Source organism: Bos indicus, chromosome 3, assembly GCF_029378745.1.
Source record: "Bos indicus isolate NIAB-ARS_2022 breed Sahiwal x Tharparkar chromosome 3, NIAB-ARS_B.indTharparkar_mat_pri_1.0, whole genome shotgun sequence".
Taxonomy (NCBI): Eukaryota; Metazoa; Chordata; class Mammalia; order Artiodactyla; family Bovidae; genus Bos; species Bos indicus.
Window position 1 is genome coordinate 100,292,263 of NC_091762.1, and position 13,324 is coordinate 100,305,586.

At 38.2% G+C, this 13,324-nt stretch overlaps 1 protein-coding gene across 1 annotated transcript in view; it reads left to right on the forward strand.

The window, feature by feature from the left end:
* The window catches only part of PIK3R3 (phosphoinositide-3-kinase regulatory subunit 3), a 105,006-nt gene that overhangs the window by 63,628 nt on the left and 28,054 nt on the right, over positions 1-13,324 (forward strand). Inside the window, exons 4-5 of the mRNA XM_019957551.2 lie at positions 7,170-7,350; positions 8,121-8,246. Coding sequence (XP_019813110.1) covers positions 7,170-7,350; positions 8,121-8,246 — 307 coding nt within the window. The remainder of the gene's footprint in view (positions 1-7,169; positions 7,351-8,120; positions 8,247-13,324) is intronic.

The window sequence follows — 13,324 nt, forward strand, 5'->3', positions numbered from 1 at the left end:
GGTGGATGTATCAGTCTATATTTACAAAGATGGGATGTATAATTAAACAGATTAGGGAAACTATATTAGATATTTCTACATTTAGTTTTAACCGTTAACATAGCCTAAGGACAATAAAAGAATCTGCCTGCCAATGCAGGAGATGTGGATTTGATCCCTAGGCTGGGAAAATCCCCTGGAGAAGGAAATAGCAACCCACTCCAGTATTCTTGCCTGGGAAATCCCATGGACAGAGGAGGCTGGCAGGCTACAGTCCATGGGATCACAAAAGAGTTGGAAATCACTTAGCGACTAAACAACAAGGACAATAAGGTCTTGCATTCTGTTTTGTTTTTTAAAAAGGGACTGTCTAAAGAATAATGGCAACGATAACAACTTCCTTGTACATTTTACATGCAGTATCTATATCAAAACAACCTTATGAGGAAGGTATCATTAATACCATTAATATTTCCATTTTATAGATGAAGCAACTGAAGCTTAAGTTGGTTAAGAAACTTGTCCTAAAGACACTTAGCTTGTAAGTGTCAGAGGACAGGTTCAAACTCAGACTTATTTGTTTGTCGCCTTTCCAGCCTAGCATCTTTAGGAAAAATAATCCCATATTTTATCCTAGAAATTTGGGATTACTATATATCAGCTTCTGGTAAAGACATTAAGAAGTTAATTAAGCTAGGACTTAAGCTGTGCTGAGGAATAATCCATGTTCTGCAGTGATTCATTCAACATAATTTTTTCCCATTCCAGTCAGGCTTCTGTCTCTACTGCTGTTCACGGACTGCTAGACCAACGGCCACTTCTCTCTCCTTACCTTTCTGACCTCTTAGCAGCATTAGTCATGGACATGTCTTCTTAGAAACAGTTTATTGTCTTGGCTGTTCTGACATCACACTCTCCTAATGTTCTTCCTAACTCATTTGAGATTATTCCAGGGCTCAGAACTGGGCTTCATTCTCTTCTCCCAAGAGTGAGTATTCATTCTCCGAAGGTGAGCTTGTCCTGTCCCATGGCTTTAATGTACATCTTCATAGTGATGATTCATAAACCTTATCTTCTAGCTCTGACCTTCTGAATTCCAGATGCATATATCCAGTTGCCACTCAGATAACTAGAGCACATACTAATTTTAATATAGTCAAAGCAGAATTCTTGATTTCTAATGCAGCTCCCCCTACCCAAACTGTTTCTCTTCTAGTGTTCCCTTTTTTTTTCAGAAACAGAACCACCATCTCCATTACTACCACTATTTTGTGCTACTCGAGTCACAAAATCTTTTTTTTCCTCACATCCAATCTGTCATTAAACAACCCCTGCCAACTCTACCTCCAAATCTATATCCATAATCTCTTCACACTTGTCTACCATCCAAATCTAAGCCACCATTTTCTGGCTTGATATTTCATAGTTACCTCCTAACAGGTTTGAATATGCAGAAAGTTAGAGAGGAGGTTGCAGGATTAGGTAGCAACAGAAACAAAGATTTGGAGGTGAGAAACTGTAGAGTTCTGTTCTGTGAGATGCAATTCCATTTGGCTAGAGAGTAACATTTGAAGAGCGAAAAGTAGCAGGGGTCAGAAAGTTGGAAAGGGTCATGTTGAAGAGGGCCTTGAATTCTAAACTTAGGAATTTGTGTTTAATATTGTATGGAGGCAGGGGGAACCATTTCATTTTTCAATGGGGATGTTTTACAGTTAGACTGTGTTTGAATAGAAAAAATAAAAAAGGATAGAGACTAGTAAGGAGTTAGATGGCTGTTATGAATTGAGAGGGAATGATGTTCTAGAATTAGGTTTATTCTTTAATCATTTAATATTATTAAGTGCCCACAGTGTTCCAGGAAAAGAAAATACTGGACAAGCCAAAAATGGTTTCTTATCTATAGTGTTTATATTTGGGGGTTGGTTATAGTCAGGGAGAGGGAGACAAAAGAAACATTAAAAAAAAAAAAAAAGAAATAGTTCCCTGGTGGTCCAGTGGTTAGGACTCTATGCGTTCACTGTGGGGTTGGGAAATAAGATCCTGCAAGCCATGTGACACAGCCCAAAAACAAAAGACATAACAAATCACTTTGTTGTACACCTGAAACTAACAGAATATTATAAATCGGCTATAGTTCGATTAGAAAAATGAAAAGATATAATTTCACAGTATATAAAGGGCTATGTAGGGAATACATAAGGTTATATGATAACAGAATATGAGGAAAAGAATTTCACAAAGTTTTGAGGAGAGCCTCTCTGAGGATATGACCTCAGAAAACTGAAGTATTATAAAGAGCTGGCCAGAAAAGTGTTCCCAGGAGAGGGAACAGAAAATGCAAAGACATTGATTTTTGAAAGATCTGGTGAATCCAATAAATGCAGACACCAATGTTCCTGCTTTCAGTGTGAATCAGAGTAGTAGGAGATGAAGTTGAAAGTGGGAAAGAGCCAGATGCAAAGAGCCTAATGAGCCATGGTAAGGAATTTGAACTTTATTTCTAAGTGCAAAAAAAAAAAAAAAAAAAAAATTAATAAAGGGTTTTAAGCAGGGCAATGACATGATCAAAAGATTGAATACACTATTACCTAGGATTGTGGCTCTAGGAAAGGAGTTGAGAATCAAAGTAAGAGGCAATGTTGAGCTGAGAGCTAAAGGGATTTGATAATAGAAAAGGTATGAGGTTACGGAGGAGTTAAAAGTGACTGTGGTTTGAGCCTGCTGGGCTTAGAATGAATGTGCCATTTATAGAAATAGGAGAGTCAGGAGCAGTTGATTTTTAGCTGCTTCAGAACTTCCAGGTAAAAATATATCTAGAGTACAGCTAGAAATTTATGTTTAATGCTTAAGGGAGAATGTAGGGCCAGAACAAGATTCAGGTACATATCTACATAGAATAATTGGAATTTTAAGGAAAGAGTTTATATAGGAAAAAAAGGGTGGAGGACTGAAGGCAAATTTTTTTTAGGGAATAAACTGTGTAGCAGCAGGATGGAGGCAGAGAAAGAACAATTAAGAGGTTGAAAGAAAAGAGTAATGTCACAGAAGTCATAGAAGTATGAAATATTAAGGAAGTGGGAGTAGAGGAAAGAAAGGGAGTGTGGAAATTTCAGTCACTGCAAAGAATCTGAGCCTGGGATAGAGGGGGAGAGCAGAGTCCAAATTTGGTAAAAAGTCACTGGTGACCCTCAAATGAGAGAAAAGAGCGTGAGATCAGACTGCAGACAATAGGTGAGAAGAAGTAGAGCTTTTTCAATTCAGTTACCATTTAAAAAAATCAGCAAATGGTATTTATAGTAGAAAATCTGGATAGTTAACAAATCTTTAGGAATCTGATATATGCCGGCATTGGACCAGGTGCTAGGATGTAAGGAGGAGTAGCAGTGTTCTTCTGTTAAGAAGGTTACAGCATGGGAGAGACATAATTAAAAACCCACTATTCCTCAGTTCCTTCATGTCTTTACTTCCTTCTCTCTTTAAAGTTAACAGTCTAATATTAAAATAACCTTGTTGAGTATATCCTTTCTCCAGACTTGTGCCTCTCTCCCTTGTAGTAGTCGTCTAAATATTGATATATTCCAACACTTGTTAAATTCAACTCTCCCATCTGTTTTTTGCCTGTACCCGGGCAGCTGAATGTGGAGAAAAATACATCATGCAGACTGTTGTGCAGTCACTAAGTCCTGTCCAACTCTTTATGAATGTGTGTATGCTCCGTCATGTCCAACTCTTTGCGACCCTATGGACTGCAGCCCACCAGGCTCCTCTGTCCATGGAATTTTCCAGGCAAGAATACTGGAGTGGGTTGCCATTTCCTACTCCAGGGATCCAACTCTTTACCACCCTATGAACTGCAGCATGGCAGTCTCGTCTGTCCTCCACTATCTCCCAGAGTTTGTGAAAGTTCATATCCATTGAGTTGGTGATGTTGTCTAACCATCTCATCCTCTACTGCCCCCTTCTCCTTTTGTCTTCAGTCTTTCCCAGCATCAGGGTCTTTTCCAATGAGTTGGGTTGTGACTGCCAATCTTAAGTGGGCATTTAGTACTGCCCCGCTGAATTTACATTTTCACAGTCCCATTTGCTCTCTTACTTTTCCTAGATGATAATTTCACATGTTCTTTTTTTCTCTTCAGATCAACAACCCACATCCCTCCCTTTTAACTAAAGAAGTTGCTTCCTGTTTCTCTGAGGGTATGGAAGCAGTTAGAAGAGATCTAATTCCATCATGCTCCTGTTGCTACAGCCATCAACATGAATGTGAATACTCTGCCTTTCTCCTGTTCCAGTGATGACTGTTCATTTCCTTGTCCAGGATCCCGTTGTGGATGAGATCCCATCCCGTCCCATCCCTCTAACCTACTCAAGGAATCACCCTAGGAATTATTTTGTTCTTTCTTACGGATCAACAGTTTTTGTCTCTACTGAGCCATTCCCATAATAATATAAATATGCTTTACAATCTTTCACTTAAGAATAATAAAGAAAGAAAATTCCTTTGACTCTTTCTTTTCAGCTGTTTCCCTATTTCTCTGCTTCCATTTACAGCAGTGTTCCTCAAGACAGTTGTCTGTAGGCATTTCTTCTTCCTCTTCTTTCATTCTCTTTGATCCATTCCAATCGGTCTTCCATCCTTACCATTCTATTGACACCATTTGGTCAGGACCCCTTAGTGATCTCTGCTTTGCCAAACCCCAAGATCATTTACCCAGTTGATCCTATCCTCTTTGACAAAATGCTTTTTTAAAAAACAGGGTTTTAAGATACTGTTTACTTCATTAATTGCTCTATCTTGGTTTCCTTTCTCATCTCCCTGACCACTAAACATTGGTGTACCCCGGGACTTAGACCTCAGACCTTTTCTCTTATTCAGCTATGTTCATCTTCAAATAACATCTATAGGCTGACAACTCCTGATTTTATACATCTGGCCCAGAACTTGCTCCTGAACTTTAGATTCCTTACGTAGGCTGCAGGATCCTCTGCTCTTGGATGTTCACTGGGCATTTCAAACGTTAACAAATCTAAAGTTAAAGTGCTTTTTTCCTCTTTAAACATGTTCCTTTTATATATATCCTCCTTCTTTCTGATAAATGACAATTCCATTCTGACTGCTTAAGATAAAAGCCATGAGATCATCTTTACTTTTGTCCCCTTTCATGCCCATATCTAGGCCACAGCGCATCCTGTCAACTCGATCTTCAGCATATATTCAGAATCCCACCATTTCTCAGTATCTCCACAGCTACTACCCTTGTCCAAGACACCATCATGTCTTGCCTAGATTATTTTACAAGTCTCCCAGCTGACCTTTCTACTTCTACCTCTGCCTATTTTGAATGGTCTTATCAACTTAGCAGCTAGAAGGAGCCTTGTAAAACACAAAATAGATGATATCATTCTGCTCAGACTTTCTTGTGTTCCCCATCTTAGTCAGCAAAAGCAAAAGCCATTACAGTGATCTACAGGCTATTATATGATCCAGGTTCCTTTTACTTTGCTTCCTACTACTCTCCTTTTTGCTTTTTTTAGCTCCAGCAATGCTGACCTCATTGCTGTTCTGGAACATGCCCAGCTTGCTTCTACCTCAGGCGCTTTGTACTTGCTATCCCCTGTCTGGAAAACTTCTCCCCCAGATATCTGCTGTGCCAGACTGCTCCCATCATTTAGGACTCTGCTAAACGTCGCCTGAGCAGAGTGATTTTCCTTGTGCAACATATATGAAGTAGCCATTTCTCCACCCCCAGAATAATCTTTTTCCTTTGCTCTGTTTTTTTTTTTTCTAAAGGACCTATTACCAGGTGATGTATCTAGTTGTTTATTTTTGTGTTCTATCTTAGTGAAAAATTCTTTATCCTCTTTATAAAAATGGGGATATGTTCCGCCTGTTCCTAAACTGGAAGTTCTGTGAGAGCATGGACTGTATCTGGCCTGTTTATCACTGTGTCCACTGTGCCTCATACAGTCTGGACATATAATAGATGTGCAAAAAGTTTTTTTGAATGAGTAAGTACCTTCTAGTTTTCCTCTAGCAGAAAGAGCAGCTGGCATTACCCATACCCTCTATGGCTATATGCATGGGAATACACCTATAGAAACTGCCTATGATTAGGTGGTCCTTCTACTGTAACGTTTTATAGGATAGTTCTTCATCCATCTAAACTGACCATCTAAGCATTACATTTAAATCGTCCACGGATTCAAACCTATTGTGTTTGACCTTTTACAAATCCCAGTGCTTCATTTATCATGTGTAATGGCATGGCATAAAGAGATAAAGAAGCATATTTTCCCCCCATTAAGTCTGTATGCTGCTATAAGAACAGTTGAGTGAGAATTGTGCAGTATTTTGCTATGATATAATGAATCAGTCTGCTCTGCTTTTAGATTATACCTTAGGGGACTTGCAAAACATGGCCATTTTTAAGCTTTGGTTATAAATTATCTTTTAAGGGACCATTGGATATGTCTCAGTAAACAAAAGTGGTCTAAACTATTCAAGCATCTAATATAAATGGCTCTTCAAAAGCTATACTTTGTAAAACAGTTGAATGACAGTTGAATCATTTACATATTGTGATGCCTAAATAAATAGTCTTTCCAAGTATTATAAGTGAATCTAAAAGACAAAGTAATGTAGGGTGCTGGATTAATTACTCAGTTATAAATCATTCAAGGAGCTTAATTATGTTTGTGCATTAACAATAAAACCATGAGTGTTGTGTTGGTATATGTGTGACAAATGGTTATCACCCTCTTCATATAGAGATTGCTTCTGTGTCCCTCCAGAGACACACTACCACATATCTTTAGATCCTGAAGAGATTGTCTGTGTTCTTCTTGATACAGAATTTACATTAAAAAAAGTGGTTCAGAAAATAAACAAAAGATACACTTTACTTTTGTTTTAGTTTGTTTTAGTGATTATTTTTGTTAAATTTGTTGATACTGAAAGTTGTGTATGTTGACCTTTAGTAACCAAGATACTTTATAGACAGAAGAAATAATTGTAAAAATAATATGTATACTTCTACACATATAATATATGCCTTTTCACCCATTCCAGTCTTGTTAACATAATAAAACTTGTTTACAATGTGACACCAAGCTTTCATATCTCCAAGTGAAAGAGTACTTCAACGGAATTTTTTGGGAAAAAAAAATCTACAGTTATGTCTTGTTGTTCACAGGAAGGGAGGCAATAATAAGCTAATAAAGATTTATCATCGAGATGGTAAATATGGCTTTTCTGATCCTCTGACATTTAATTCTGTGGTGGAGCTCATTAGCCACTATCATCATGAATCTCTTGCCCAGTACAATCCCAAACTTGATGTGAAACTGATGTACCCAGTGTCCAGATACCAACAGGTAGGTATATTACATAAGTTTGGGATTTTTTTTTTTTTGGCTGTGCTCTGTGGCATGTGGGATCTTATTTCCCTGACCATGAATCAAACCCATACTCCTACAGTGGAAGTGCAAAGTCAACTACCGGAGCACCAGGGAAGTCCTCTGGTTACACAGGCTCTTAATAGCTAATCAGCAAGTCATTATTTAACAACATCATTTGATTCTAACTTACCAGGTTTATTAGGAAAAAAAAAAGAAGAAATGCTAGATGCTTAAATTTTCCTACTTAAGATTTAAGATATGTTTAGAACTTATTTTGTGACTACTATTCCTTAATATCTTGTTGCATGTGTTTGTTAACTTTATGATACAGGATACTCGGGGCTGGTGCACTGGGATAACCCAGAGGGAGGGTATGGGGAGGGAGGTGGGAGGGGGGCGTTCAGGATGGGGAACATGAGTACACCCATGGTGGATTCATGTCGATGTACAGCAAAACCAATACAATATTGTAAAGTAATTAGCCTCCAATTAAATAAATTTATATTAAAAAATAAAAAAATGTTTGTTTCCTATTTCATTAAAAAAATTTTAAGTATTACCTATTTTGATGTGATCTTAAGAGGTTGATCTTAGTGTTAACAAAAGGATTTAGTGGTTTCCCATACTTGATACTAATACAGTAGCTTAAACTTACAGCAGAAATACAATTTAAAAATAAATAGTTGTGGAAAGATCCATGTTTTAGAAATATTGGCATTCTTCATTTCTTTTGTTTACCTATATAGGATCAGTTGGTAAAAGAAGATAATATTGATGCTGTCGGGAAAAAACTGCAGGAGTATCACTCTCAGTATCAGGAAAAGAGTAAAGAATATGACAGACTATATGAAGAATATACCAGAACATCCCAGGTTAGTATATTTTTGTTGTTTAGGCCAGTAAGTAGGCGGTAAGGCTTACAGTTATCTTGGATTTTCTATAATATTATTATTTTCCATAATTCACTTGACAGTCTTTATCTGCCTTGATATTTTTAAGCTAAAAAAAATTTATTGAAGTATAGTTGATTTACATATATAAATTCTTATGTATATAAAGATTTTTATGTATGAATTCTTTTTCAGATTCTTTTCCATTATAGGTTGTTTCAAGATATTGAATCTAGTTCCTTGTGTTATACAGTGAGGCCTTGTTTTAGGCTTCCCTGGTGGCTCAGGAGGTAAAGCGTCTTCCTGTAATGTGGGAGACCTGGGTTCGACCCCTGGGTTGGGAAGATTCCCTGGAGAAGGAAATGGCAACCCACTCCAGTACTCTTGCTTAGAAAATCCCAGGGACAGAGGAGCCACGGTAGACTACAGCCCATGGGGTCGCAAAGAATTGGACATGACTGAGCGACTTCACTTTCACTTTGTTGTTTAAGCTATCTTGGTATCTCTTTTTAAAAATTAAACCAAATTAAATTAATTAATTTATTTATTGACTGTGTTGGGTCTTTATTGCTGCACTTGGGCTTTCTCTGACTGTGGTGAGCAGGACCATCTCTTGTTGCAGAATACAGGCTCTAGGTGCACGGGCTTAGCAGTTGTGGCTCACAGGCTTAGTTGCCCTGCGCCATGCGGAGTCTTTCCAGACCAGGGATCAAATCTGTGTCCCCTGCATTGTCAGGTGGACTCCCAACCACTGGACCACCAGGGAAGTCCAGTACCAACTTAGTATTGAAAAAGTTTTCAGTAGGGTTTAAACACTATATATGCTCCTATACATTTTTATTCCTTCCCCCTTATATTGTTATCACTACTGATTACGTTGTTATACATTGTCTGCCCATTAGCATAGATTTATAATTATAGTTTTATACATTTGTCCTTTAAAACATATAGAACATGGACAGAAGAGCCTGCAGGCTGTAGTCAAAGGGTTGCAAAGAGTCAGACATGACTGAAGCTACTTAGCATGCACGCAACCAAAAGTACAAAACTACTGGCTTTTATATTTGCTTATGCAGTTGCTTTTACCAGTGTTCTTTCTTTATTCATGTAGCTTTGAATTACTGTCTAGTGTCCTTTCATTTCATCCCAAAGGAGTCTCTTGAGCATTTTTTGTAGGGCAAGTCTTGGGGTAACAGACTCCTTTAACTTTTGTCTATCTGGGCTTATCTTATATAATTTCTCTTCCTTCATTCTTGAAGAACAGTATTTCTAGTTACAGAATTCTTGGCTGACAATTGTTTTCTTCCAGGTCTTTAAATATTGCCCACCTGCTGCCTTACAGCCTAAATATTTTGGATGGCAAATCAGCTATTATTTTTTTATTTTTATTTTTTATTAGTATTTTTTTATTGAATGCCATTTGTATATGACAAGTCACTTCTTTTTTGCTGCTTTCAAGATTCTCTCTTTGTGTTTTGACAATTTGATTACAATTGTGAAATACTTAGATTTTTAAAAAATGTCTTTGTCTGTAGTTTGTTAACTGTTGAGGGTTAGTCATCTGTGAACTCTTCCAGTATTACTGTGCTTCATGGTTCCTTGTTTTGACCCTAGAATTAATGTTCTTGATTCTCAGCCCCAAAGCCCTTGATCTTGTTTCTAAGCTAGTGTCTGTGGTGTGCAGTGTAAATGCAGAGACTGCACCAGGAGCCTCTGGACTGGAGGAGTTTATTAGGAGATGTTGGCCTGCGAGAATTGCAGGTTAGGTGTGCAATACAGTGCTGACTAGGGGAAGGTGTGGGATTACAGTGGTCAGAGTTACTGTGATGGTCCATTTTTCTTTGTGAGATGTTTGGTTTCTTTTTTTTTCAGATTTTCTTTTATTAGCTAAGTAGTTATTCAGAATGACTGTAATAACCTTTTTTTCCCCTCCTTATCTGATGCTTGTGCTGTGTCTGTGGTGTGACTGTGTGTGTATGCTGTTTTTTACACTGCAGATTTCAGGTTTTCTGTGTTCCTTTGCCTCTTCTAAGTGAATTATCTGTGATGAGACTAGTATTTGATTTAGAATGGAGAAAAAGTTACTGAGGTTTCTTCAGATTGAATCAACATAAGTGGTCAATGTTAGGGGATGGTGAAATTATCATACATATACATATATATAGCTATTAGAAGAGTTTTCAGAAATTACTTTAAAACTTGATTTTTAAAACATACAAAAGTTATATAAATATATATGTTAAATATAAATATTGCTGAATTCTATGAATTATATCACACAGCATGAAAGTCCCCATTCCCCAGAGGCAACTACTGTTATTAAATGCTTCTAAGGAATTCCTCATGACCTCAGAAATGCTAATGATGTAGCTTCAGGTAAAGGATGGGAACTTAAGTATAGACAGACTCTCTCATAGGACATCAGTAGATTTTAACATAACCAGTTTTAGAAAATAATTCTCCTAAATTCCAATTTAGTTCATTTTATATTTTTAAGAAAGGTAATCTGTGTGTGTGTGTGTGTAAGAGGGGAGGGGGAGAGAGGGAGAATCAGGTACAAAAGATTAGTGCAACCATCCAAAAATATGTATTGAATACCTAGTCTAGGTAGGAAACGATTTTTGACTCCAGCTATACAGAGGGAGTAGTGAGGCCTTATTTTGCAGAAGTGAAAGGTTCTCTGACATATTTGTTAACTGTAATGTGCATTAGTCAAAATGGCATGCTTTAATCCCTTTCCTCTGCATCAAATAAAGCAGTGATGGGTTACTCTAATCGTGTGGGTGAATTTATTTAAAGGGCATTGTATAACACTATGTTTAATCTCACAAAAATATTAAGTAAAAGACTCAAAAGATATATGAGTATATTCTATAAGGTACAAAACCAAGCAAATGTTAACATTTTCATTTTGACTAGGAATATAAAGTGGTAAGGTTCTAGGAGAGCAGAAGTTTTCAAATTTGTTATGTATCCTAAATGCTTCAAATAATGCCTGCAATATTGTCGTTTATTCGCTAAGTTGTTTCTGACTCTTTGAGAACCCATGGACTGTAGCCCACCAGGCTTCTCTGTCCATGGGATTTTCTAGGCAAGAATTCCAGAGTGGGTTGCCATTTCTTTCTCCAGGGGATCTTCTCAACCCAGGGATCAAACCCACGTCTCTTGCATTGGCAGGCAGATTCTTTACCACTGAGCCACCATTCAGTTGTTTATTGAATGAATTTATGCAAGATAATGAACCAAAGCATTCCACCTTTGTCAAGAGCCTGAAATCAGATCTCAGTGTGGACTACAGTCTTGGGGAAGGTTAACACTTCTGTGAATGGAGGTTAGAAAAAAATAGCCACCATTGCATATGGCTTTGGCTTGTGTAGAGTTGCATTTCTTTCTTATCATGACTGGAGAAAACAGAAAACTCCACATATGGCACACATGCCCAATAATATCCTCATATTTAACAGCAGAATATGAGTGCTGAGCAGCTGGTATGAGACTGGGTTCTGGAAGTGGAATCCCTGCTTAGGGAACTGGGAATGGGGCTGGATGGAGGCAATCAAAAAAGCCAGAAGGCCAGAGCTAGAAGAGGGCTAATTTCTGTGTGAGAATTGAGAGTGCGACCTGAGATGGGCCAAGCGGAGAAGAGCCTTGGAGGCTTAAAGCTTTGGGAGGTAGAAGAGAGGGAGGGATCCAGAGGGATCCAGTGATTAACAGTTTAGGAGAGACAATGAGTGTTAAAGGGAGATCAAAGAACTGACCTCCTCCATTTGTGTTACAGTGTTTCTAAATGTTGTAGACCTTCTTCATGTTTTCTTTTTCTGTAAAAGGAAAGATTTCATTTTAGATAAAATCTAGTTTGCTGTGGTGTAATCAGATTCTTCCCAGAGAATGGGAAGAGATGGTGTACCCAGAGTCAGAGTTGGCACAGAGTGAGAATAGGCTGTATGTGGGGATATTTACATCTGGATTACATATAATTATGAGGCAAAGTGATAGGATTTAGTGATGGTTTGGAATTAGACACCAGAATTCAGCCATGAGATCACTGGTGATCTTGGAAAGAGTAGTGTCTGTAGAATGGTGAGTGCAGAAGCCAGAAAAGAGTCAGTTGGAGTATGAATGAGAGATGAGGAACGAGAGAGAGCCCATATAAACAATTCTTTTCAGAAGCTGAAAAGAGAAATCAGGATTAAGGAACTTTATTTTTTTTCAAAGTGGTGTTAAATTAGAACCTGTGTGAGAAGGAACCTTAGACTGGAAGAGTGAATGTTGTGAGAGGGACTAGTTGATATGATATGAAGTACCAGAGGAAGGGACAGGAGGTAAGACCCAGAGAAGAGAAGAAGGGGTAAGGTGGGTTACAGTTTTGATGGTAGGCATAGTCGCATTGTTTGTTGGGGAGCTGCTGCTTTGGCAGTGACACCAAACATTATTTCTTTTGCTGCTCTGCTTGCCAACACATACAACAGTCAGACTGTTGGTGTTTTCTTTGAGGATCTAGGGCCAGAACTTTAATCAGTTCAGTTCAGTTGTTCAGTCATGTCCATTTCTTTGCAACCCCATGGACTGCAGCACCCCAGGCCTTCCTGTCCATCACCAACTCCCAGAGTTTACTCAAACTTATGTCCATTGAGTCGGTGATGCCATCCAACCATCTCATCCTCTGTCGTCCCCTTTTCCTCCTGCCCTCAATCTTTCCCAGCATCAGGGTCTTTTCCAATGAGTCAGTTCTTCGCATCAGGTGGCCAAAGTATTGGAACTTCAGCTTCAGCATCAGTCCTTCCAATGAACATTCAGGACTGATTTCCTTTAGGATGGACTGGTTGGATCTCCTTGCAGTCCAAGGGACTCTCAAGAGTCTTCTCCAGCACCACAGCTTTGGCGCTCAGCTTTCATTATAGTCCAACTCTCACATCCATACATGACCACTGGAAAAACCATAGCTTTGACTAGACAGACCTTTGTTGGCAAAGTAATGTCTCTGCTTTTTAATATGCTGTCTAGGTTGGTCATAACTTTTCTTCCAAGGAGCAAATGTCTTTTAATTTCATGGCTGCAGT